General features: G+C 47.0%; 1 protein-coding gene across 1 annotated transcript in view; it reads left to right on the plus strand.

Moving 5' to 3' along the window:
• Window positions 1-26314, plus strand: part of PTPRT (protein tyrosine phosphatase receptor type T) — an 813408-nt gene that overhangs the window by 609101 nt on the left and 177993 nt on the right. Inside the window, exon 13 of the mRNA XM_034641590.1 lies at window positions 11476-11532. Within this exon, the coding sequence (XP_034497481.1) occupies window positions 11476-11532 (57 nt within the window). The remainder of the gene's footprint in view (window positions 1-11475; window positions 11533-26314) is intronic.

The raw sequence follows: 26314 nt of genomic DNA on the forward strand, positions 1-26314 counted from the left end.
CAGGCCTTGGCAGACTTTCCCACTGAAGAAAACAGATAAACCAGAAGGAAGAACATCATCACTAGGACGGCGCTAGAGCTCCAGACCGCAAGCAGGACAGCTGAGCGTCTGCAGTGTCCCGCTTAGAGGGGCAGCCAGGTGAGGGAAGGAGACTTACAGGGAGACCTCCCTCACCCACCATGATGGTGCTGTATGGCTCCCTTCCAACTTCTGACCTCTCGATGAGGGAGGGGTTGATGCGATTGCTCTGCCCTCCATGGGCATGTGGGATTCTAGGGACAGCCTCTGGTACACAAGCTCCCCCCAAAGGGTAGTTGGTTAGATCTTATTTTCTAAACTGAGAATCAAACACGTGGTTGGTTGGGCAATAGGTACATAAGGGGACTTTTTGAGAGAATAATTAAAACTCTACTCCCCTGGCAATTTCAGAAACTACTGTCACCATAGACATTGAGGTCCACCATGCCATACTTCTCCAGAGCTGCATTGCTCCTCTGCAGGAGAACTGCAGTGGTTTTTAAAGAGCTAGAGCAGAAAGCTTGTACCTCTTTGTAGTGTAAGGATTTCTCCTTCTGTTTGACCTTTAGGACACTGTCTTCCTTAGTGGAGTATGTGCTCATATAGCATGTGGGTGTGTGAAAGGACGTGGGAGGACAAATGAATCAGTGTGGATGCCCAGCTAGCTGGCCAGGTGCTAGCTGGGCAGGAAGGAGTCAGAGGTAGATTCCAAGGATTGACACCCTCACTTTCCAGGCACACAAGGACCATTGCTTTAGTCCAGAGAGACAGAGCTCTAGGAGCACCTGGAATGGGACAGACAGCTGGACAATGCAGAATGCCAGTCTCTCAGAGTCCAGGGAGTTAGCCCTCTCAGCACCACCTCAGATAAGAGGATACTTGCTGAAAAAAAGCCAAGAAAAAGCAAAGAAAAGGAGACCTGTATTTGGTTACTGTCTTCTCTGTGCCTTTAGTTAGCCTGGGAACATCCAGGAAGCCATATTTGATCCATCTCTTTCCTGAATTAGATTTCCCACTTTATGAGTTTACCAAAAACACTCTTCATTTTAACAGAGGAAAATAACATACTGGGAATCCCACAGGCATTGGTGGTAGATGAAGAGCCAGTGGCATATTCCACTGGCCATCCAGCTCCCTCCAAGCACTTCCACCTCCCTGTCATCATGGCACCTTCCTTGGGGGGCTGCCAATGGGTGTCCAGCCTCTGGAGTGTGATCACGTGCAAGCTTGAGGCCTCTGCTCTGGTGAAGCAACTGGCTGGTGTTTTGTCCCTGACCCTGGCGATTCCAGATGGTGTCTGTAGTCAACTGTGTGAGTCCCACAGAACTGAAGGGTTCACAGGAAGAACGTAACAGTTCCCAGCACTCAGGCAGGGTCGTTCTGCGCTGACCCCAAGTGCAGCACCTCTTCTGCTAGATTCCACACCTGGATCCAGCATGGGGCTCTAACCCTTGTCTGTCTTTAATATCCCTGTTAGTCACCCAAACTAATGTAGTGCTGCCCAGTTTGGAGGGCTGCAAAGCAAGGGACCTGGATTCATTTTCTGTGGCTGCTGTACCAAAGTACCACGAGCTGAGTGATTTAACAACAAAATTTCTTGTTTCACAGTTCTGGAGGCTAGAAGCCCAAGGTCAAGGTTGTCAGTAGGGCTGGTTCCTTTGAGGACTATGAGGGAAGGATCTGATTCATGCCTCTCCCCTAGCTGCTGGCAACCTTTGATGTTCCTTGGTTTTCATCTTCACATGGCATTCTCCCTGTGGGCATCTTGTGTCCAAGTTTCCCCTTTTTTTATAGGGACACTGGTACTGTTAGGTTAGAGCCCACCATTCTCTAGTTTAACCTCATCCTAAGTTAACGAATTACATTCACAAACCCTATATTCTGAGACATTCTGAATATAGGGTTTGTAGGTGTTACATTCTGAGACCCTGGGAGTTGAGATTTCAACATATGAATTGGGGGATGGACACGTAGTTCAACCCATAGCAAGACCCATGCAGTTAGGGGTAGCATCCATGTGGTTTCCAGTGGAGGCTCTGACTATTCTTTATTCATGGTATAATTCCAAAAGCTTTTAAGGGTGTGCAAGAAGCAGGAACAAGCCCTGTCAGAGGGGGCCCTAGTGGTGAGCTGAGGTCCAAATTTGGCTGCTGTTCCCGTGGGAAGCTGAGTGAGGCTGCCTTGAGCAGAGGAGCTGCAGGTTCTGTAAAAGGAGCCCTGGACAGAGGATAAACACAGTGGGCCATCTGCACACACCCGATGGCTGGGTCTGTGATAGCAGGACCCCACTCAGACCCCACATGATGGTGAAGTATCAGGTCCCGATCCAGTCATGTTTCTGAGCTCTGAGCAGGGCCCACCTCCTCGGGTAGGCACCAGCACTGCTGATTGAAAGGATCTCTCATGAGGAGCTCCTTGGTCTTAACTACTAATTTCCCCATCACATTTTGCCATGGCAGGAAGTTCCCAGCACATCACCGGCACTTGAAAGATGCTTGCTGAAATGAGTAAATGCATTTGAAGCCAGCATCTCACTGTAGCAAGGGTCAGAGACCTTGAAAGTCTCAATTCATCTTCCTGAAACTCAGAGTCACCATATTTAAAGTTATGCCCATCTATTCATTTATAGAACATTTTTTGACATACCTACTGCCAGTGGTTTGATGATAAACCTGCTCTTTGTAACAGAAAATCTCTTATTTATAGTCTTTGTTGATCTCCGGGATATAAATATCCCCACTATGTTCAATCAAGTTACCAATGGTTTAACAACTGGCTTGCAAAAAAGTCAAGGAAGTTTAACAATTAGCTCTAGCAAGCTGGTACAAGCCAGCTCCAGCCCACGAAGACCTCTACCATCCAGTTTGTTAGAGGATCAGATGATACAATATGCGTACAAGTGTGTACTACAAAGTGTTTTGGAGAAAATTATTGTCAATGAATGTTATTTCCTTTGTACAGTCAGCTCACTCAGCATCTGTGAGCTGGATACCTTGAAAGGAACTACGGTTTTGTGGTGAATCAGCAGACATGGTTTCTGTCTTCAAGGAGCTCACAGTCTGGTGTGGAAACAGACCTTACATAAATGATTTTAATAGTGGAGTTACAATTGTGATCGGTGCTTCCAAAGAGAAGTGAAATGTACTTAATGGGGGCTAAAGTGTCAGTGGTGCCAGAGGCTCAGGCAGTAATGGCAGATATGTTCCTGGGCCATCATCTGGGGTTCTGCTTCCCTAGGACTTGTAGAGGATAGGAGACTTTGTGTCTCCCTGTACATCATCACCCCTTCTCACCTAACACTGGGAATTGTATAGAACCAGGACCAAGAGTAGGATTTGGGAGGCCAGCTGACTGAGCACCTCAGACTGTGAGAAGAGTGACATCCCTGGCCCAAAGCCCCTGTAGAGGGTCAAGTCGTCTGCATTTAGAGAGAATTTTGTGGATAGATTCACATATCACCAGAGGGCACTATTTATTTACAGACCCACAAATTGAAGGCACAGCTAAGGGACTGTGGGGTGGGAGTTTGGTATTTGCTAGTAAAGGGGATAATTCTAGGTTAGAACAAGCTCACCTCAGAAGTCTTGAAGGCAGTCTTTTGCACAAATGGGGGACTTGTTGGCACTGTCCCAGATTCACATTTGTTTTTACCTCGTTCCTCAGCCAGGGGTTGCCTGTGATTAACTTTGGCTGGAGATTTAAAAGAATCAGAGTGTGAGTTCAACCAGAAGTGGGGAAGTGAAGCTTATCATTGAGCAGATAAAGGCAAATGGGAGCTCTCTTAAGACACATTCCCTAGAAGCAGAACCTGAGGCAGGGATTTGGGTGCATGTAAGGTATTAAGCAAGGGCTCTTAGAAGAAATCTGTAAATGAAAGAGGGAAGTGGGATAGGTAATGAGAAAATGCTAAGCAAAAATCTATTCTCAGATAAATTGAAGCCTAGGCCAGATACCGCTGGAGTATAAACTTCTCCAAAGTGGTTCTGTCTTGAACAAGAATACCAGGATTTTTGCCTCTTCCCCCATAAGGATTAGTGTTTAGTACTCCCCTCTTCCCTTCCCCTTTCTTCCTCTCCTCCATCTCTCAGGTGGCTCCAGGGAAAATGGCAACCCTGAGTCCTATACACGTGTCTAGAGAAAGTCACAGGTATAAGCCCTTAGTTTCAACACTCACAGCAGCTGGGGGATGGTACACCGACTTGAAAAGGGGAGAGTGGCACCAGTGGCATCTACCACAGTACTCTTCTTATACAGAGGATGTGTTTCATCATCAAGTTTAGGGATAGCAAAAAGATCATGGAATTGCCTCAAATTCCAGAGCTGAAAGAAAATTGTAAAAGCCCTCTACTTGGCACAGTGTACTCTGGGAACTTGTTTAGAGCTATAGGGAGAAAACTTCAGCTGATGGGTAAACAAACGTTAAATTTTGGTTTAGAAACAGAGAACTATTATTCGTTCTTTGAAGGGAGGACAGTACACAGATTACTTAGCAATGAGGTTTCATTTGTGTAGTTAAAACAGAAAATGTAAGACAGGGCAAGTAAGGGGGAGGTGCACGTAGACTCATTAAATAATGTTTACCTTACATTTGGAAGAGGAGGGATGGGCCCAATTTAGGAATCAGGTTGCAGATGTAAGCTGAATCTGCTCAGAGGTGACCTTTGGGAAAATGGAGCACGTAGAAGTTTGGGGTGGGATACTTAGACTTCCAAGGTGCTGAAGCTCAAGGAGGAGGGGGAAACAGCGTTTCCTGTGGAAGGTGATTATCCCACGTGGTGGACGATGCCCCTGCTCCAGGCTGCATCTGCCGAAGGAGGCACCCGACATCTCAGATCATGCCTTTCTGACTCAGAGCAGGCCAAGGGGGAAATGGTTTCTGATCCAGAGGCTGGGTTCTAGACCCATACTAGTCCGTTTCTCTTGCAGAAACTGATGTCCAGTCCCACTTGCTGTGACAGAGACCTCACTTCTGTCCCAAGGAGTTCCTTCTACCATGGGACACTTCCTTTGGAGGGAGCTTCAACAACATGAGTCCATATTTGGCTCCCGATTATTTCTGCCAAGGAGTCTTTGAGGCCCCATAGCTCCTGTCTGGGTTTCTCCTTCCAGAAAATAAAATTTGCTTTCTTTCACTTTGTCCACCTGCCCTGGTTAAGGTCAAGCAGCTTCTTGCTTGTCTGCCCTCTCCCTGTCGGAATCTCTCTGGCCACCAGCAGGCAGCAGCACTCCCATCTCTGGCACCAGCCGTCAAGGGAGCACAGCTGGCTCTGCAGACTCCCGCTGGGTGCGCCCGAGTGGCAGTTAGAAAAATCAACTTTGATTTGATTTGCAAACTGAGCCTAGTCATTGAGACAAAATAAATCCGGAAACCCATAAAGCCATTTGCAGAGTTGCTTTGCAGAAGACAGCCACAGTTTTAATCTAGTAAACACTCTCTAAGTATCCCATTAAAACCACCCCCTCAGAGTAGGTGCTGAAAGCTGAACTCCAGAATAATGAAGCATGAGATAAGGGGCCAGTGTCACCAATAGTTCCATGCTGCCCTGTGGTTGTGATGGACTAAAACCATTGTCCCAAGAGCAATAGGCAAGAGGCGTGGGCAATGGTCTTTTGTAAATGTTGCTTCTTTTCACAACGGCTAAGCCTGAGGTAGACCATTTCATCCAGCATTTTCTCTTTTCTCTTCATAATGGATTCTCACCCCTGCAGAGACTGGCAGGACAATAAATACCCATTATCCAGTGAGATGCTCTCATTTTGCAGATGCTAAGACTGGAGCCAAGAAGGGGAATGATGTGTCGATGGATTCCTTATCCATAAGAATAACATGTCACAGGTGGTGTGAGAAGCCAAGCACAATGTAGGAACTGTCTGCTATCAGATAGGAAATGCCCACTGCCTGCCCTCCCCTCTTTTGATCCAATTCTATATGGAAGATTCTGTCTTATATGAAGCTTCTTTGAGACGTTGCATGGAATAATGGGGAATTAGAGTCACCTGGATTCAAATCCCATGTCCAAAACTTAACTGTTTGACCTTGGATAAATCAACCCCCTGTGAGTCTATCACTCCCCTTTTAGGTCAGAGGTCATCAATTCTTTCTCCCAGTTATTTGAGATAACGCACATAAAACGTCAAGAATATAACAGACGATAAACATCTTGAGCTTCCCTCCTTCGTTCTTCTGAACCTTCTCTGATAGGAGACTTAGAGACCCAAGCCTCTTGCTGCTGTTCTCTAAGAAAGAAAAGGCAAAGCCTGGACTCTAGTAATTTCTCATACAATTCCACAAATCACATATTTATCAAATGAGCTCAAACTGGATCCAAAGTGCAGAAACAGAGGCACAGGAATGATGCTGGCCTCATCTCTTAGTATTTAACCTTTTCAACTATAGGCTGTTATGTTTAGATGAGATTCTACATAGCAATCATATTTTTGTTGACTGAGTGTAGCATTTTGCTCATGCACCTGCTAGCCTTTGACTGTAGCACTTTTTCTTTTCTCATCATCTACCCAGCAATTTCAGGAGGGACTCAGAACCAGAGGATGCCCAAATCTAGCTATGGTAGCTGGAGTCGAGACCCCAATGAAGGATCACTTTTTGAGAAGTAGACTATAGTGAATCAGTCTATTGGAAAACTCTTGGCTATTGTTTAGTCCTTAGAAATCCTACTAGACGTTAAGAGAGGAAATTCCAGAGTGTGTGCTTGGAGGTTAGGGTGGAGTTAGGGTAGGCTGAAGACAAGGGCTAGAAATAGAAGAAAGCTCCACTACAGCTTTCTCTGATGGGGTTTCAATTGAAGGAGGGAGTGGTGAAGGGGCTTAGCAAAAATTAACCATCTACTGGGTACCAGTCACAAGGCTGTGTATGCTGACGTGAGTTTACAATGTATTACACACTAAATAAATAGTGGTCATTCTTATTACCCTTTCTTAAGAAATGAAGCAGTAGAAGCCCAGAAGGGTTGAATAAAGACCTCAAGGATCCACAGAATTGTAGCTGAGCTCTAACTCCAAAGCTCATGGCATTCCCATGGCACCATTTTGAATCTTGTCAGTGATGTAGACTGGGTGAGATTCTATGAGCCACTGTCAGAGTCTCCTGTCTCCTACTTGTTAAACCCTTCCCATGCCTCTTTTCCAGTAATAGTTGATAGTAGAATCTTTAGGATGTGATGGGTCTTTTGTCTCTCTTCAGCAGTGTCCGGGCCAAGTCCTCGAATCTACAGGAGACCCGGTGCCACAAAGAGCCCTCAGCCTCCTATGTTACTACAATATATTGAAGCTAAGAAACCAAGAAGTTAGTTTGTCTTCAAGGTTATCTGCTCCAGTGTCATCTTTAGCCCATCAGCATCCCTCTCTACTCAGCATTCTTTGCTTTAGAAGGGAATAAAAGTCAGAAAGGAAGTCTGGGGGCACCTGGGTGGCACAGCGGTTAAGCGTCTGCCTTTGGCTCAGGGCGTGATCCCGGCATTATGGGATCGAGCCCCACATTCAGGCTCTTCTGCTATGAGCCTGCTTCTTCCTCTCCCACTCCCCCTGCTTGTGTTCCCTCTCTCACTGGCTGTCTCTATCTCTGTCAAATAAATAAATAAAATCTTTAAAAACTTTTTTTTCAAAAAAAAAAAAGAAAGGAAGTCTGAGGCACTCAGCATTCTGACCTCCTTCTTCTTTGCATGGTCTTACTATTTTCATTAACTAATTAATTAATTTTCGTATAAATATATATGGACATAGGGTAGAACTATGGAGAGAGTGGAGTCATGAATCCTCTAATAGAAAAGCTGTATGATGGGGGAACCAGGTGATAGAAGAGAAGAAAAGGGACTACTACCTTTTCTTCTGTTGGATTAGGTAGGATAGGAAAGGCTTTGCTGCAACAACAAATAAATACCCAAATATCAGTAGCCTTATACCAGAAAAGTTTCTTCGTTGTTATGCCATCTAGAATACATGTGGCCTCAAAAAACCCCACAGCAGGGAAAGAGAAAATATGGGGGTAGTAACCTGGATCTTGAATACCTTACTTAGAAATGACTTGTGTCACTTCCACTTACATGGTGTTGATAAGACTTAGATTCTTCTGTGTGCCTAAGAAGGAGAGATAGGCTAGGCACCAGGAATCAGTAGCCATCTCTACACCCTTTGTGTCCTGCTGAGACCCATGATCCATCACTTATCTTCTGCTATTCCACCCATTAGAAAACCTCTTCCCATCCTGACACCTGTCCAGTGATACCTTTGTTTCTACGCCTCACAGCTGAGCACTCCTGCTTAGCAGAGTTATAGCCTTAGTTTGGAAAGGTGGGGAGACTCCTCTGAGCCTGTCAACCAGGCTTCAACTGTTTTTCATTTATTCCTTAAAAGAACTTCATGAGGTATTTATTATTATTCCCATTTTATAGTAGAGAAATTGAAACTCAGAAATGTAATTTTCCAAGTGACACAGCTAGTAGGCAAATACTAAACCAGAATTTCATTTATTCATTTAGTTCTCAATAAACATATATTGAGTGCAACTTACTATTGATTGTGGCCTCTTGTCCCAGAAAGGTTAAGAACTTTGTCTTTGGATTTGGACAGTCTTTGATTCAAGGCTGGAAAAGGCACTTAACTGCTCTGTGTCTTGGTTTCCCCATCTGTAAAATAGTGACAATAACACCACTTACTTCACGGGGCTAATGTAAGAATTTAATGGGCCAATGCATATAAAGTGCTTCGTGCAATGCTGAGCTTATAATAAGCAGTCCACAAATAGCAAGTGGGAGAACAACAAACAGATAAATTATATCAACACAGCATGATTAAATGCTGGATGAAGGTAAATTCAGGATGCTGTGGGAGCAGAGAAGAGAAACATGAATCAGTTTATAGTATGCCTTCTCAGATATGTAGTTACTGAGATAAGGTTTAAAAGAGTGACAGTTATCATATTGAACAAGGCTGGAGAGTAAAGCAGGGAGGTCTTCTGAGTTGAGGAAATAGCATATGCAGATCGTTGGAGGCAAGAAAGCATGGCACTGAACTTGAATGGGTCAAAGCAAAGGGATAGATGCCGATGTGACCAGAGGCCAGGAGTGATCAGAAGTGGGGCTGAAGTGGTGAGCAAGGCCAGGACACCAGAGACTCTATATAACCCCGTAACGTGTATATGAACATGGTCCTGAGACCGTGGGAGCCCTTGGAGGTGCTTAAGCAGACTTCCTTAGAAGATGGATCAGAGAAGGGGTTCTGGGGCACAGATGAGGCAAGATCATGGGGGAGAACAAGTAGGAAGCCACTGATATAGGCCAGGTGGGAACACTGGAGTTACGTCCTCTCTCAAGTCTTCTGTTTCTTTTTCTGACATGCTAGCCGTGTCCTGCCTACCTCCAAAGGTGGGGAAAAAGTAATAAAAGTAGCCACTTAGAATCAGGGCTGGCAAACTGTTCTATAAAGGGCCAGATAGTAAACATTTCCAGTTTTGCAGGCCATGTGGTCTCTGTCACACCTACTCAACTTTGTCATGGTAGCACAGAAAGCAGCCATAGATAAGAAATACAAAATGTTCCATGTTCCAATAAAACTTTATTTATGGACACTGAAATATGAATTTTATATAATCTTCATGTGTCATAAAATATTACTCTTCTTTTTGGTTTTATTTCCCACAACTGATGACCCATTAAGTTCTACCCCTGAAACTAATAATATTCTATATGTTAACTAAATTGAATTTAAATAAAAAAATTAAGAATAATAAATGAAAATTAAAAAAATAAAATAGCACTCCATTTTAAAATGTAAAAACCATTCCTAGCTCATGGCCACAGAGGAAACAGTGAGAACCCAGATTTGACCCACAAGCCACAGTTCACTGACCTCTCATTTAGCACGTGCTTTGAAAATGGTGAAGCTCCCCATCCTGTTAAGGGAGGAATTTTTTTTTTTTTTTTAGCATTAAGGGAGGAATCTTATGATGACAGTTGACTGGCAGTTATATTTTATAGTATTTCATGATCTTGCTCAAGCTTGCTATTTGTGTGATTCTTTGAAATTATGTACTTCCTGTTTATCAGTTGGTCTGGAACGTCCTACCTCCCTCTCCATTTTGCATAAGGGCTTTATACAGTTTGAATCACTGGAGGAACATGCAGGCTTTCACCAAGCGTAAGACACCTTCCCGCCTTTTATATAATTTTCTTTACAGAGACAAGTAGTCGGTTTCAAAGGGCCAGGAGCATTAGTCATGCAAACCAGGGTTTGAATACTGCCTCTGCCAGTTATTAGTTCTGTGACCTAGAGCAAGTTATATGAGTGCTCTGATTCATTTCTTCACTCATTCATTCATTTGTTCAACAAATATTCACAGAGTCCCTACTATGTGCCAGGTACGAGACAAGGTCACAGGAGCGCTTAGTAAATGAAACGTGGTGACTGCCTTCAAGGAGCTTACAGATTCCAGTAAAAGGCAGCTGCTGCTAACAGGGCAGGGTTATCACTGTGAGAAAGGAAACCTAGAGTATTATGGGAAGACAGAGCGAGGCATCTGCCCCACATATGTTGAGACACCAAAGACTTCCAAGAAAGGAGTTCCAGACTGATTCCTGAAGGATGAGCAGTTGCCAGTCAGGTAGAGAGGTAGAAAGGGAGTGTATTCCACACAAGGTGACGAGCCTGGGTAAGGCCTACAGACAAGAACATAGGGGGCTATAGATCACGGAGAGGATTTCATTGCCCTTGAGGCAGAGTGTGTGGAGGGACAGGCAAGGATCTCATCACTGAAGGTCTGTGAGCTGGGGGAGGGCCTCTGAGGTTTCCCTTACAGATGCCTTTCAGCTGTAGGGTGGAGGGTACATTGAAACTGGGCAAGACTGGAGGCAGGAAGACCAGCAAGGAGGCTGGTATTTTAAGCAATCCCAAGTGTAGCGCACGGGTGGCTTGAACCAGGTGAAAATGAGATTGGAGAGAAGGGAGAGGCTTCAAGAGCTTTCCTGGAGAAGAATTACTGAGGCATGCTGAGTGATTAGAAGTGGGAGGTCAGTAAAAAGGAGAGGCAAAGGATGACTCCCAGATTGCTAGACTGAGCCGCTACGTGGGTGGGGCCACCATTTACTAAGAGAGCAGAGACTGGGAGAGATGACATGGAGTGGAAAGATGATGGGGGTTCATTTATAATAATATTGACCTTTCTGGGTTACTCTAAGTCTTAGAAACATTGTACATGAGGTACCTGGCAGAGTACCTGGCATGTCGTGGGTGCTTGATAAATGCTGACTCTTATTCTTGTTTCATTTTAAAAAATCTATTTCAGGCCTTGCTTTGTTAGATCACGATGTTCTTTTGCTGGGTAGCGTGAGCTCTTCAGAGCCACAAGAACTGTAGTTTTGTTCACCGTGCCGCACGTTTTCATGTGTGTTTCTTTCTCTCCTTCTCTTCTGCATGCTGCCTGGGGACTGGCTTCCTTGTGGTCAGCACCAATGGGCAGCGCCCAGGTGACCCCGGGGACTCCACTCTGCCTCCTCACCACAGGTGACCACCAGAGCCCTGGGCGGGTGGGAAGGGATTGAGAGTGACCCACGCTCAGGGCTTCCTCCAGGCCAGGTGCACCAGAGAGGAACTGGCAATCCCTCCATGCCACCCACCCATCCACCCATTTACTCTTCCAGCCACCCACCCATTCACCCACCTACCCATTCACTTATCCACCTATCTCTCCATGCCTCCCTTCATGCATGCATCTATCCACTCATTCATTCTACTGATGCTTACAGAGTACCTACTGTGTGCCAGGCATTGTTCTAGGCATTGAGGGATACAATGATGAGGAAAAGAAGACATGTTCCTATGGCTTTCTGGGAAGGGAGAGGGCCACACTAATCAATGTACAATTGTAACCATGAGGGGGCTACAAAGGAGAGGTGTGTGGTGTTCAAGATAAACACACACACATACCTGGAGCGAAGAGTGTGTGTCCCCGGGAAGTGACAACTGAGCTGTGGTCTGAGGTTGGGGAAGAAGTGGACCTACTATGTCTGTACTCAGGAAGTAAGTGGATCTGGCTATGATCCCAGGCCTTCCCTGTGTCCTGGACAAGCCCTTTAAATGTGATGGTCCCCACCCCCCCCATGTGTTAACCAGGAATCATAATAGCTGCCTCTAAGGGGGCACCATGTGCTTCTAGAATCTGCACATGCAGAGTCTTCTGGAATTGTATTCCAAGACCATACAAGATATGAGTGTGCAAGGGCTGGTGTGGGAGTGTCCAGTCTAGACTAGGTATTCGAAAGAGATAACCAGCCCCTTTCCTCAACCATGCTGTGGTTTGATTGTATTTCCCATAAGCATCTGCCACTCTTCAAAGACTGGGATGCAGAGCCCACCTTTGTCAGAGGCTGATGCCCGTGGCAGGCCCTACAGATGAAAGAGATCCCTCTGACCTAGAGATGTTACTTCAGGGGCCCTTTCTTGTCAGTGGAAGTCCTTGGTAATTTCCTATCATTACCTCTCAGAGTTGTTGTTCAGACCGTGGCCTTGTCTCTACTAGTCCTGACAGGACAGTTTGTCCTGGTGGGAGAGCGGGTGTGGCCAGCAGGGATAGGAGTCTGGCCATCCAGTACCTCATGGTCCACGTCTGTCCACCCCCTTCCCCAAAGTCAGAAATATCCCTGCTAATGAATATCTTCGGCTGGGTTCTATAGAAACAGAGCCTGAGATAGGGATTTCTGTACAAATGACTCACTGAGGAGTGTTCTCAGAAGAAAGTAAGTCAGGGAGGTAGGATAGGGCAGGATGTGGAGGCCTGTGGCAGCCTGAGCCCACAGGGGCCTCTGGAGGGTGGGAGTTGCTCTCACCTTGAAGCCAAGGGGCCAGCAGTTGTGCACCAGTTCAGCCGGCCACTGGCTGTGGGCTGCCACGTGAGTGCACAGGCTCCTGGAGAGGGCACTCGCCTTTGCCTTATGGCCCTTCTGCCAGGAAGGAAGTATCTGTGGGCTTTAGCAGTCAGTACCCGTAGCAGCTGGACGTTCGGTGCGCCAGCCTGGGAAAGGAGACGTGGGCAGAGCCTCAGCAGCATTCACTGCGGCCCAGTTTTCCCTGCCACCAACCCCCATGGCTCAGTGTGTCGCTGCCAATGCCCCAGCAATGTCATCTCAGCCACTCCCTACCTCTATCACCTTAAGCAAGCTGCATAGCCTTTTGTCACCTGCAAATCTAATTGTCACACTTCAGAATCCTATGACAGATCACGATTAGGTGACTCTAGAGACTGCCCTGCTCAACAGCCGCACGTAGTAGGCCTTCAGGAAATGTCAGTCCCCTGCCATCCCCCGTCATAGGGCCACCAGCCTCACCCTCACCCCCACCCCCAGGGAGGCGGGGAGTTGCTCACGGATGCATGGTCACGGTGAGGGGAAAGGGACTGTGCCCACACCCACTCTCCAGAGGTACCCCGCGTCCCCGGAGACCGTGTGGGTGCTCCATTTCCGCTGGGCCATTGTTCTCTGGCATCTAGTCAAGTTGAGCCATCTGATAATGTTTTCTTTAAACAGAGCCAATTCCATAATTGGGCACATTTGTTCTTACCTCTTGCCTCTGAGGTGTCTGAATGTTCCTCCTCTGACAGGTTTATTTCATCGTGTTCCATTTGTTTCTCGGCCCCATTTGATGGGTGATGTGGCTGCGAGTGTTTCTTTGAGCAGAATGTCCCTTTCAGTGGGTGTTTTTGTTCATGCTCATTCCCTGGTAGCAAGAAGGGCTGGTGGAAATAAAAACTGCCGGCTCTGAGTGATGGGGAGATTAGACTAGAAGCTCGGGCAGCCTCTTTTTGGATCAGCACCAGCTCGGAGAACCGCGGAACCACATTGTGTAGCAGGAGAGGCTGGCCGTGGGAGCGTTGGCTGTGTTTGGCTCTCAGCCCTGTCACCTTCTGGCCTGGTGATCCTGGGCAAGTGCTTTCTCTTCTCTGGGCTTCCTTCTTTTCTGGAGAAGTGGGGACCATGGCACCCCTGGCCATAGTTAATCGTGAGAACTGAGTATGGTAACAGCCTTAACCTCTCTGCTCAGCTAATGCCAGCCAGCTCTGCAGGTTCCTGACTTCCTGGCTATGCTCTGGGGCAGGGTTCCTCAACCTCGGCACGAGGGACATTTGGGGATGGATGAGTCTCTGTCCTGGGGAGCTGTCCTGTGCCTGGTGGGATGTTTAGCAGCATCTCTGGCTTCTACCCACTAGATGCCAGTAGTACTTCATCCCTCAGTTAGGACAACAACTCTATCTCCAGACAGGCCGCAGTGTCCCCTGAGGGGCAATAGCTCCCCCTGTTGAAATCCTCCAGAGCTGCACTGTTCAATAAAAATAGAACTGGGACCATGTATATAATTTTACATTTTTTTAAAGATTTTATTTATTTATTTATTTATTTATTTATTTATTTATTTATCTGAGAGAGCAAGAGAGCGAGTGAGAGAGCCCAAGCAGGGGGAGCAGCAGGCAGAGGGAGAGGGAGAGGGAGAGGGAGGAGCAGGCTCCCCTCGGAGCAGGGAGCCCGATGCAGGGCTTGATCCCATGACCCTGAGATCATGACCTGAGCCAAAGGCAGACATTTAACCGACTGAGCCACCCAGGCACCCCTATCATTTTACATTTTTTAGGGTCACATTAAAAAAGAAAAATAACAGATGAAATTAATTTTAATAGATATTATTTAACCCAGTGCATGTAAAACATTATCATTTTAACATGCAATCAGTATTTTAAAATTCCTAATAAAAGGTATTTTACTTTTTTTTTTGCACTAAGTCTTTGCAATCTGGTATACATTTTCCACTTAGAACACATCTCAACTCAGATGCTAGATTTCAAACCGTTAAAATGAAATATAACCTTAAAAAGGTAAACATTATGTTTAATAAGTAAATATACTTTGTACTAGTTTTTAAATTTAAATTAGTTAAATAATAGAATAAATTTAAAAACTCAGTTCCTCAGTCACCCTAGCCACATTTCTGGTGCTCAGTAACCACATGTGGCTTAGCAGCTACCATCTTGGACAGCGCAGATCCAGAGGTAAAAAGTAGCTTGATCATCTTTGTGTCTAGCTGGTGAACAGAAGTGTATATGTATATGCACAGAGAAGTGGCTCAGTAAATGTTCAGTTCCTTTGTTTGATTTTGACACACACACACACACACACACACACACACACACACAGGGACATTTCATAATGTCTGGAAATGTGTTTGGTTGTCATAAGTGGGTTTGAGGGTGGAGGCCAGGGATGCTTGCCTTGCAAAAATAAGGTCTTGCGGCCGGAGTTAGGTATTTTTTTTTGCAGTGGGCTGACTTGCGGGTGCAGTGGGTAAATGACTAGCTAACATATCACCTGAAGGACTTGAGATCCTGTGGACCCACAAGGGCAGGAAGTTCCCCTTCTCTGGCTCTGGCAGTAACTCAGCCAGGCCTCTGGGGAGTAGTGTGGGACCCTGGGTCCAATTGGAGGCTGGAGAAGGTGCACTAAGGGCAGGCCAGGCAGCCATGCTCTTGAGCTGAATGCCTGCCAGACCCAGTTCACTGCCTTGACTGCGCCCAGTGCCCGTTGTCGGTTCTCCACAAGGAGAAGGGCTTTGGGAGAAGCCCTCATAAGGAGCCCAAACTCTCTTCCTTTAAACTGGGGGAACTTGGGCACATCACACAGCCTTTCTGATCCCAGGGCCTCATGTGTGAGATAATGTGAATGCGTCCCAGCAGTGCCAGGCTCAGTGGTGGCAAGGGTTGTCAGAGGAAAGGGATGCATTTCTGGCACAGCTCCTGCTTGAGAGGGTATCAGGTGCACCTCCCCTCTGTCATTCCTTTCTTTCCCATCTACTTCATGTGAAAATTCTCTGTTGTTATTTTCCTGGCAGTTTTTAACATCAGAGCCTTGCTGCAGTAGTAGGATTCAGGCCATAAAACACTCTGGGAGACTGCCTTGCCTCTAAAGCAACTTGCCCAGGGATGGCTTATAAATTCTGGACCCAGGTAGAGTTTGAGCCTTTGGGACAAAGCTGTGTGGGCCCAGAGCAGATGGGGAAGCAGCACAGCAGCCTCCTGAGGGCTCAGTGTGGTGCCCAGCAGCCTGCGCAGCCTCAGACACTCTGGGGCCTCAGCGACCCTCCCAGAGAGTCTATGCCCCTGGCAAAGGATGACAGATGGCGTGAGAACAGGAGCTGGAAGCAGTAGGACCAGATGTAGTGCTCTGGAAAAGGCTGAAACCCAAGCACCCACCATGATGGGACCCTACTGGGTGGAGAGAGAGGGGAAGGAAGACCCCCAGTGAGAGACACAGCCTGCCAACCTGGCTGGAGAGAGGTGGCAGCTCTGGGGTACAGTGACATCAGAGATATCTAGCAAGATGAGGAAAAGAACACAGTAGAACAGCCAAGACGTGTTACGGACTTCCTACCTCCCATGCACATGTAACGGGTTTCCCATTATTAGAGTACTTCATGCATAGGGTGCTGTTAGCATTCTCATTTATAGATGTGGAAACTGAGGCTCTGATCATTGGAAATCACACAGCTCAGAGATGATAAATTTCTCTGGACAGTCTATACTCCTTCCCACCATGCTCTATCCCCAGGGTCCACATTAGTGAGCACCTATTATGTGCCGAGAACCAGGAAATACCAGAGCAGAGGGGTTCAGCACTATGCCTCAAAAACCATGTCATGACCAGCAGTAGGACTTGGAGCCACGGAGAGGTTATGTAAACTGTTCCATTTCCTTATCAGCAAAATGCGGATACTAAGAATAACTAGTTGTTAAGAGGAATAAGGGAGAAAAATACACGTTAAATATGTGGATATGTGTTGTTGCTATTATTGTTATCCTATGCGGATGAGGAAATTGAGATCCAGACAGGAGGAAGCAGGCAAGCTCGCCAGTGGTGAAATTCACTCAGGTGGTTGGACCAGAACACTGTGCTTCCTAAGAAACGTGGGGGATGGGGGTGAGAGGTGAGAGCCCATCAGAGCCTCAACCTAAAATGACAAGCAGGGTTCACAAATTTAGGGACTCCTTAGGGAGATAGAATATCAAGTGGGAGGCTGGACACAGTTGCATGGCAACCCCAGCTGCTGTGATGGCCCAAGGCAAGAGCAGGACAGCGAGCGGAGGCGACACAACGCTGAGGTCCCTGAGACTTCCACCTGGGCATCTTCCATTCCCCCTTGAATAAGGCCTTCGTTGGTCCAAACTCAGGCCAGGGCTGTGTCTGCAGAGGAGCAGCAGGAAGGCAGGTGAAATTCAGGATCCAGGCAGACAGAGCTCTTCCTTCCGTTTGGCTGCCGGCGTGGTTGCAGGCTGACTCGGCAGAGCATGGCGGGCATGCGTGGCACTCTGTCAGGTGTGTCAGATTGCCATCTTTGTCAGCAGTCTTATAGTAGATGCTCATAGCCTGATGGGCACAAGGCTCTGGACACATTCTGGCTGCCAGCCTCTGTTACCAATCTCCCCACTGCAGCAGTAGCCTTAATGCAGAAGAGGAAGGCATTTTTCTGGCATGCCGCTTCCCCTGTGAGGTTTCCCCTATAGCAGGTGAATGTTTCTGCTGCCCACAAAACAAGCGTCATCTATGACTAAGGTCTTCACTACACCTTTTTCTCTCTTGGGGCATTCTCCGCAGACCAAGGAGAAACCAGTCTCTAGGCTTCTATGCAAACTGCTGTTAAATTCAGATTCAGAATCCCAGGGCCATCCTTGCTCTCTCTCCCCGTCTTCGGTACCAGCTAGTCACCACGTGGGACTGATACTGCCTCTAGAATCTCTCCTGAATCTCTGCTTTTCTCGCTGCTGTTTCTCATGCCCAAGATCATTATGTCTTGCTCAGATTAGTGTCACAGCTTCCAGACTGGTGCCCTTCCAGTGTGTATGCTCCACTGAAGCCTGAGTGATGGTCCAGCAATAAGCGTCTGCTCCTGATTGAAATACACCTGGGCTCCCCTGTGCTTTGGGAGAATTAGCCTCTATCAGAGACCCTCACTCTCTAGTTGCTCTCTGATTTCTTCCCTCCTTGGCATCCTGTGCCATGTTCACCCTGATTACGTTAGGAGGACCTGCCTTCTCGCACCCCCTCCCTTCGCTGGGATGTTCTCCCTCTGTGATCTAGCTTACCCCTAGGATCAAGTCCAGACAGAATCTTCCCTGACCCCTCACTGTCTCAGGCTGCACCGAGAGGAGATGCTCGACTGGCCAGGCCAGTCTGCACAGAGGACCCCCCGAATAGCCCTGAGTGAGGGAGCCTCGCCGACATGGCCACATTCACATCCCAAGCACACTGTCTTGGAGCCATTTGGTCTCTGTCACCTCTTAGCCTGTGCCTAGCACCCATACAGAGGTCATTCATCTGACCCCGTGCATGAGTGGACTTATAGATGAGTGGATGGTTAACGCTCATAGAGCACCTGCCAGGCATAGGGTCCTCCCCCACCCTATCCTCTGCCTCCACTGACCACAAAGGTTCCAGCACCTCACCTGGCTCACCGTCTGCCATTTGGTTAGGCTGATTGTGAGTCACTGAGTACTGGTTTTCAATCCAGTATTTGAACTCTGTGCAGCCCCACCGGCCAAGCTTCTTAGAGACTGATTCTCTGGAGTTTCTGAACGGAGGTCCCGTAAGTCTGCTGGCTTGGCCCACAAAGGCTCTCCTGGGCTCACCTGGTGCTGGCCCAGGAGCGGTCAGGCTTGTAGGCAGAAAGCGTGGGCTGCCCCTGTGGGCAACAGCCGTGGCTGCAAATGTCTTGGACCTCACTTCTGCCCTCTGTCATGTCTCCTAACACAGAGCTGCTTTTCCATCCATCCTTTGGGGAGGAGGGTAGATCAGCTTTTAGTACAGAACACAGTGATTTGGTGTTTCTGCCTCCAAAAGCCAAGGGGCAAAGGCTAGAAGAAAGAAAACATGTTCATGGTGGATTTGTCTGGAATCTCAACAATCGATGCTATTCCCGCTGCTGGTTTTATTACCCTTGCTCAGTTTCACTGCACTAATCTGAATTCCGTGCTGCGTGTTTATCGGCCGTTCCCTCTGATCCTGCTCGTGCTTCCACTAATCCTTCCTATAGATTTCTTGTTCCCTCCCGTGCCTCCTCTCCTTTCCAGACTCTGATGCTCGCTGCAAGCAGCATATTGCAGAGGCAAGATCGGGATAGAGCTACCCAGGCTGGGCAGGTCTTTGCCTCTCCTTCCCATTCCTACCCCTTTAGGTCAGGTAATGGACTCACCCCTTGAGGGATCAGCTTCACCAGAGTTGGTTGGAAAGACCTGAACTGTGTTTCTGAGTAAGAGCCTTGGGGACACCTTGAGCTGGTTCACCCTACTGGGCTCTTCAGACAAATAAAGCCAGGACATGTTGGCCTTCTGGAAGCGCCTGTTGCTGCTCAGTCCATGACTGACCAGGAGTGTCCCATACTCTTCCCGCATACTCTCTGGTTAACCCTAACCTCTATCGGTGATTTCATTTTTACCCAGTGAAATGCTAAGACCTCCCTCCCATTTACAGCCCATTCCCAGACTGCTTAGCTGAGCTTAGCCTGGTGTTATGGGTTCAATGTCTTCCCCAAAAGATATGTGGAAGTCCTAACCCCCAGTTCCTGTGAATGTGATCTTATTCAGAAAGAGGGTCTTTGCAGATGTAATTAGTTAAGATGAATCATGGGGCAGGCTCTAATCCGGTGAGACTGATGTCCTTACAAGAAGGAAACATCGGGCCAACTGGGTGGCACAGTTGGTTAAGTGTCCAACTCTCGGTTTCGGCTCAGGTGGTGATCTCAGGGCCGTGAGATCGAGCCCCATGTCGGGCTCTGCCCCCAGCTCAGAGTCTGCTTAAGATTCTCTCTCCCTCTCCCCACCCGACTTGTGAGTGCACACGCGCTTTCTCTCTCTAAAATAAATAAGTAAATCCTTAAGAAAAAAGAAGGAAATATCAGATAAAAGCAGACACACAAGGAGAATGCTTTGTGGGGACAGAGGCACAGTGGAATGACACATCCACAGGCCAGGGACTGCCGAGGATCGCAGCCAACCTGCAGCAGGAAGAGGCAAGGAAGGATTCCACCCAGTCTCCCAGGAAGCATGGGCTTCTTGATTTTGGACTTCTACCCTCTAGAACTGTGAGGGAGTACATTTCTGTTGCTTTAAGCCACTCAGATGGTGGTAATTTGTGACGACAGCCCTACAAAACGAATACACTTGGAAACATGGGGATCCAGGGCACTGGGCAGTGGCCAGGAGTCCACCCTCGAGGCTGTACCATTACAGTGGACAGACCTCAATGAGACTAAGGCCAGGAGCTTCCCTCCCTCCCAGAGAGTTTCTTTGGCCCTCCCTGTGGGGTCTCCTTGTTGGCTGCATTCTACATTTGGCTTACAGCCATCCTCTGACTCTCCCCTTGTTGGTTCTGCCTCTTGCTTCTGAACAGTCCTAGCATCTGCTGCTGGTCACACCCCGGCCTTGGTCTCTACCTCACCAACCAGGCTGTGGTAACCTGTTCTTGGCGTCCTGACATTGTTTGACCATCTGCCATCCCGGTGGGCTTTAGGGCACACTGCTACAGTGCCTGCTCCTGAGAAGGCTTCCCTCATTCCACAGGAAGAATACAGTTATTCAGGGTGACCACACACTCTCTCACACCGGCTGTCTGGAGAGTCTAATGGGACTATCTGCTTGGCCACAGGGCATGTGAAAGACTGTGTGTTCTCCTCTCTTACATCTACTCTTCAGACTAAACCCTTAATCCCCATCACAGGCTGTGGGTGCTCCTCTCTGCTGTGGCTAAGCAGCTGTGAGCCCCCTCACTCAGGCTCAGTGCACAGATTTCTACAGGAAGGGAGCCAGTCCTGTTGGCACTGATCTGACTCAGCCTCTTCATCCTCGTTGTCAAGGTCGGCCTCGTCTGGACCCTAGGGAGCCAGGGTGGGGAGGAGAGAGAGGAGGCCACTGGGTGGTCTCAGGGATGCCCATGACACATCCCATACCACTGATGACATGTGAAAACCAAGTCTGTAGTTTAGATTTGCCTAAGCAGTGATGTGCGCCCCCCCCCCGTACACACCTGGGTTAGCTTTGATTTTTAGCTTGCACACTTCTCTCTCCCACCATGTAGCAAGCTCCCAGACAGCAGGATTGTCTCTTAATTACCGTGTATGCCCAGCACCTTGCTGTCCTCACCATCAGTGTTACAGTCCTAGCACCACTCATCACGCACCACTCTGCGGCCTAGTGTTGAGTTGGTGCTACTGAGATCAAGTTAATGGGTCTGGTCCATTTGGAGGTCACTTAGCTTTGTCCAGTTCCGTTCCATGGGCTAAATATTATTGCTGGCCAAAGTGCAGTCACAACTCTAGGCATAGCTTGCCTCTTCACCATGAATGGGTGTAGACTGACCAGCAGAAGGCTCCTAACCCCAACCACAGGCCGGCTCCTGATCCCTCCTTTATATCTGACCCCTACCCCAGCCACAACCTACGCTTTAACCTTAACTGTGGTCTGACTCCTAAAGCAGTCTACAAAGTCCACCCAACTCTAGCCATAGCTCTTGGCCCTAGTCTAGTCACAGGCGAGGGTCCTGGCACTCGCACTGTGGGCTTCTGGGCACAAGAGGGAGCATTTGAGGCTATGGAAGTATAAAGGCTTTCTCAGTCCACCAAGAGTGAAGCCTTTGAAGGGGCATGCCTTACGAGGGATGCATCAGTAGTGACAACACCCAGCATCACTCAGGCACAATTACTCTTAAATAAGTCTATAATGGTAAATTCTGAATGCATAAAAAAACAATTTCTAATAAAGGAGTGTTCTTGCACCTAGGAGAGATTCACCATGGGGGTGTTATGTAGTCAGCTTTCCTACTGTAACACAGGAGAATTAGAATTTGACCTCCACAGAGCATTCGCTGTGTAAAGCAGGGTCCACCTAGAAACCGATTCAGGAGACGCATAGGACCAAGCAGAATCAGCACTTGAGGAACAATTTATTTGAGTGGCCGGAGTGCTTTCAAACAATCAATTAAAGCTATTCCCATCTCACAGGGTGCTAACCTCCATTTAAAGCTGAAAAAGAGGGCAACCTCTGTCAGCAATATTTAGCAGTTTTAGTTGTATAGGCCGTGATGAAGTCAATTCCAACCTCTTCGGACCAGCTGGGTGATACTGAGGGAGGCTGGGATATTAGAAATCTGTATCTTCTTTACACTTAAGTCAGTACTTATTAAATGGTTTTCCCCAGCAAGGGTAGAGCTATCTTTGAAAAACCTGTGTCTCTGTAGTGTTTTCCAGCTCCTTGATATTGACTCTGAGTTAAATCTTGGCTAAAAGCAATTACTGTCATATGATGAATTGAGGCAATTTACTTATTACTCAAGAAACATCCTAGGTGATGTCACTTAGAAGAATGATGGAATAATCTTTCTCAAGCACTCCATCATCAACCAGACCGAGTGAGGGAGGCACTGTTCCCAGGTGTGGGGGAGGTAGTTAGAATTTTTTTTTAAAATTTAGTTATCGTGGGACCAGAGAAAGAGTATTAGGAATAAAGTAGACAACAGTTACTTAAACTTGAGCAAGGCTTGTCTCCCTGTGTAATTATATGGGATGCTGTGGTGGCTGAATATCAAGAAGGGAATTATAGAGAAAGCCCAGAGATTAATAATAAAACTGAACTCAATGTGTTAAGGGCTTAGAGATGGTGGTTGATATACAAGGAAAGTGAAAAGGATGAGGGAACTTAAGTTTAAAAGGTCAAGTTTAAATATCATTTGAGCAAAGTCTGTATAATTTGGCCCATATAACAAGATTCACATGACATGTTCATCAATCCTTTCGATATTAGAATATGATATGTTGGCAAGAGGGCACGAGGGGAGATAATCTTCCAGAAAAGCGGGTATAGAACGGAGCTGCATGGTACAGCAGGTGGCAGGCTCGGCAGGGGCAGGCATATATACAAGGACCACTTAACCTGGCTCATCCAGATTAGATTCTAGATCAAAATACCAGGAAGCCATACCTGCTGAACAACCCGGTTCAACACCTAGCTGTCCTGAAATACAGCCACAATGTCTCTAACTTGACTTGGCTAAAATTAACACACAGTCCTGGCCCTTCCTCCCGATTGACAAGTCCAGACACCTCTCAAAAGTGGCAATGGGGTGAACATCCTCACTTGTTCATAGGAAGCCCTTGCTGGCCCTTGGCCTGTTTGGCCTCACATCCCTCCTTTGCTCTTCCCTTGCTGGCTGGATACGCAGATAACCCCTGCAGGCTGTGTTTCCTGGGCCCCGTGTCAGCTGGTATCTAGGTTTGGCCAATAGGAGACATTAATTATACAGTAAGAGGGAAGAGAAACCTTCTCCCTCTTGGCCTCCGGCATGTTCTTGGACAATGACTATGTGCCCTCCATGACTCCGTTTCTTCTGGAGGTCTACCAGAGTTCCAGCTTCTTTTGGGTGACCCTGACCTCTGGGCTCTGATGACATCACCACCTCCTTTTGTGTCTCCAGTCTACGCTGGGTAATGATTCCTGGTGTCAACACCATCTGGGCTGCCTCACCCATCCTCTCCTGATGCCTGTGTATCCATTCTCTAGCAAATTTGCTCCATTTTACATGTTTGGAGTGGTTTCCCTTTTCCTGGTTGGATGCCGATGGATGCAGAGCCTGTGCTGATTTCAGTGATTATTCCTTCCTTTAGTAAATGGTAAGGGATTTAATCCCTGGATTTAATCATCCAGTCTATAGTTTTTTTCCTCTATCAACATCACACTTACTCTTGCAAAATATCTGGAATCCACATTTTTCCATTAAAAAAAAAGTCAACAAGAGCATTTGTTTCTCCCCAGGCTTCTTGCACCCCTCCTGTTTGCTACAATTTCAATCCTCAAAGACTGCCAACGTAGTTCATGATCACAATTACAAATGCGCTCAATGCCTTGGGATGCAATTTGTAAAGTCTGGAGGCTTGAATCTAATGAAGTATCCAGATGCTTTCCTACCAACTTTTTTTCTGATCTTGGACTTAAATTCCACCTTAAAAATAGCCTACCATTCTGAGAGTTCGCTTCCAGCAAAATCAAGAAGGGATATGGTGCATACCTGACTTTAGACGAGCCAGAAAGTTGCCCAGCTTCCTCATCTTTTCCCTGTTGCCTCCTCTTGGCAGCCCCCAATCCCCCATAATCAGAGATGTCTGCAATCCTTAAAACCTTCGCTGGCAGAGCAGTAGCAGCTCCGAATCAGAGTTTGAAAGGTTTTCTCCATTGGGTGCCAGATGCATGCAAAGCCAGAGTAAAGACAGAGAAACTTTTCAAGAAAAGAAGTCATTAAGGAGACTGGGGTGAACTGCCAGCACAGTAAAATTTGGGGATAATATGCCCTTAGATAGCTAAGAGGGGACTTGTGTTTTAAAGACTGCAGCTTTTAGGAATTGTGTTCCTGAGAGCCAGCTTCCTTTCTTTACCATCAGCAATGATCACCAGCATGGGTTATGCATCCATGGGATTTACTCCGTTTTATCAGTTGCAATTAGATGTTCTTTATCTGAGACTTCTATTTTTGTTCCAAATCTTCATGGGGAAATTCTCTGAAGTAAAGCTATAGAATTGGGCCTGTAGCCAGTGAGAGCACTTTGAGAATGAATCATTAATCCCTTGTTGCCAAATTTTGTTATTGCTGCCATTAAGTCATCCAGATGTAAGCCTGATACAGGCCTCACCTATAGGAGGAAAGTTAAGTGAATCACTCTGGGGGCTCTGCCTGCCTTCATCCTAAGGATTAGATGAACTCAAGCAGCAGGTTGCATGGAAGCATGGCCCCAGAACCCACAGTGTATGGACACAGATAACTCCTGCTACCACCCTGGAACCAGCTCCAAGGCCATGCCATCATTTTGCCACATGTGTGAGCAGTTCCTCAGAGTTTATCAAACATTTTTACCTCTGTTATTACATTTGATCCTTAGAAAATCCCTGTGAATTTGGCGTTTACTATTTTGCAAATGAGGATATAAAATCACATGGTGGTTAATAGCTTTGATCAAGGTCACACAACCAGTTAGTGATGGAGTCTGGATGCAAACTCATGTATTTCTGATCTGAAACCCATTGCTTTTGACTGATTTTGCAAAACCATAGAATCTCAACTTCAAAAGGTGTATAGGAGGTCACGTAGTCCCTCTGCGTGATGGGAGAACACCAATTTTCCAGATAGTGTCTTTCACTGTTGGTGACACATTCTCCTGCCTTTGTGGGTAACTTGGGGGCTTGGGGGTAGACCTCATGGGAGTCCCATATCTCTAAAAGGAATGTCTCTCACCCAGAGCATGGGTATCACTGTAAATCACTGGAATCAAGGGATGCTGAGTTGAGGTGGGAAGCAGGGTCAATAAGCAAAGAAGAAAGGTCAGCATGCCATGACAGTGAGGTATTGAGGGCTTGGTTAAGCATCCAGGAAGCCCAAGAGGTAAGAACAGGTGGAGACAAAGTGGGCAGGTGAAAGGGAGGGCCAACTCTAGAACAGGACTTGGGAACCATGACTGCTTTCATGCTCCTCTCTATATCACAGTGCTGCCTACTTGATTCTCTGGTGGATAGTGCTTCCACATAAAAACCTTTCCTTGTGTTGGTCCTTAATCTACCCCTGTCATTCTACCCATTGATATTAGCTCTGATATTTAAAATTAAAGGGACCAATCTATTCCATCTTCCACAATGAACTTTTAGCTTTTTGAGGGCAAGAACTAAGTTTCATCTGAATCTTCCATTCTCTAGGCTGAAAAGTCCTGATTCTAATTGCCATTCCTCCAAAGTCAATGATCTCTGAATTTCAGTGTGCACCTTAATCACAAATAGACCTTGTTAAAAAATGCAGGTGCTGATTCATTAGATCTGGGATGAGGCCTGAGATTCTTCATTTGTAATAAGCTCCCAGACAATGCTGATGCTTCTGGTCTTTGGACCACACTTGGAGTGGCAAGGCTTTTGGCCTATCCTTACCCTGGTGGTACCTCTCACAGGGTGGAGTCTGCAGTTGGATAAGCCTCACCAGAGTGATCTGACTAGTGCAGTGTTAAGCAAAGCTAATTGCCCTTGTTGGATATCAGGAGTCCTTGGGGAATATAAACTGGAATGCTTGTTCGGAAACATGGGAGGATGCAGTAGGGAAGTAAAACATGGTGACTTGGCCCTGTGTATGGAGCAGATTTTGAGGGAGAGGGAAGACTTCATGAGACCAAGAGCTCTCCCTTGGGCACCAGGTTTCCATATGCAACAGTAAGTAGGTAGTACATTGAAAGC

This window comes from Ailuropoda melanoleuca, chromosome 13, assembly GCF_002007445.2.
Source record: "Ailuropoda melanoleuca isolate Jingjing chromosome 13, ASM200744v2, whole genome shotgun sequence".
NCBI classification, from domain to species: Eukaryota; Metazoa; Chordata; class Mammalia; order Carnivora; family Ursidae; genus Ailuropoda; species Ailuropoda melanoleuca.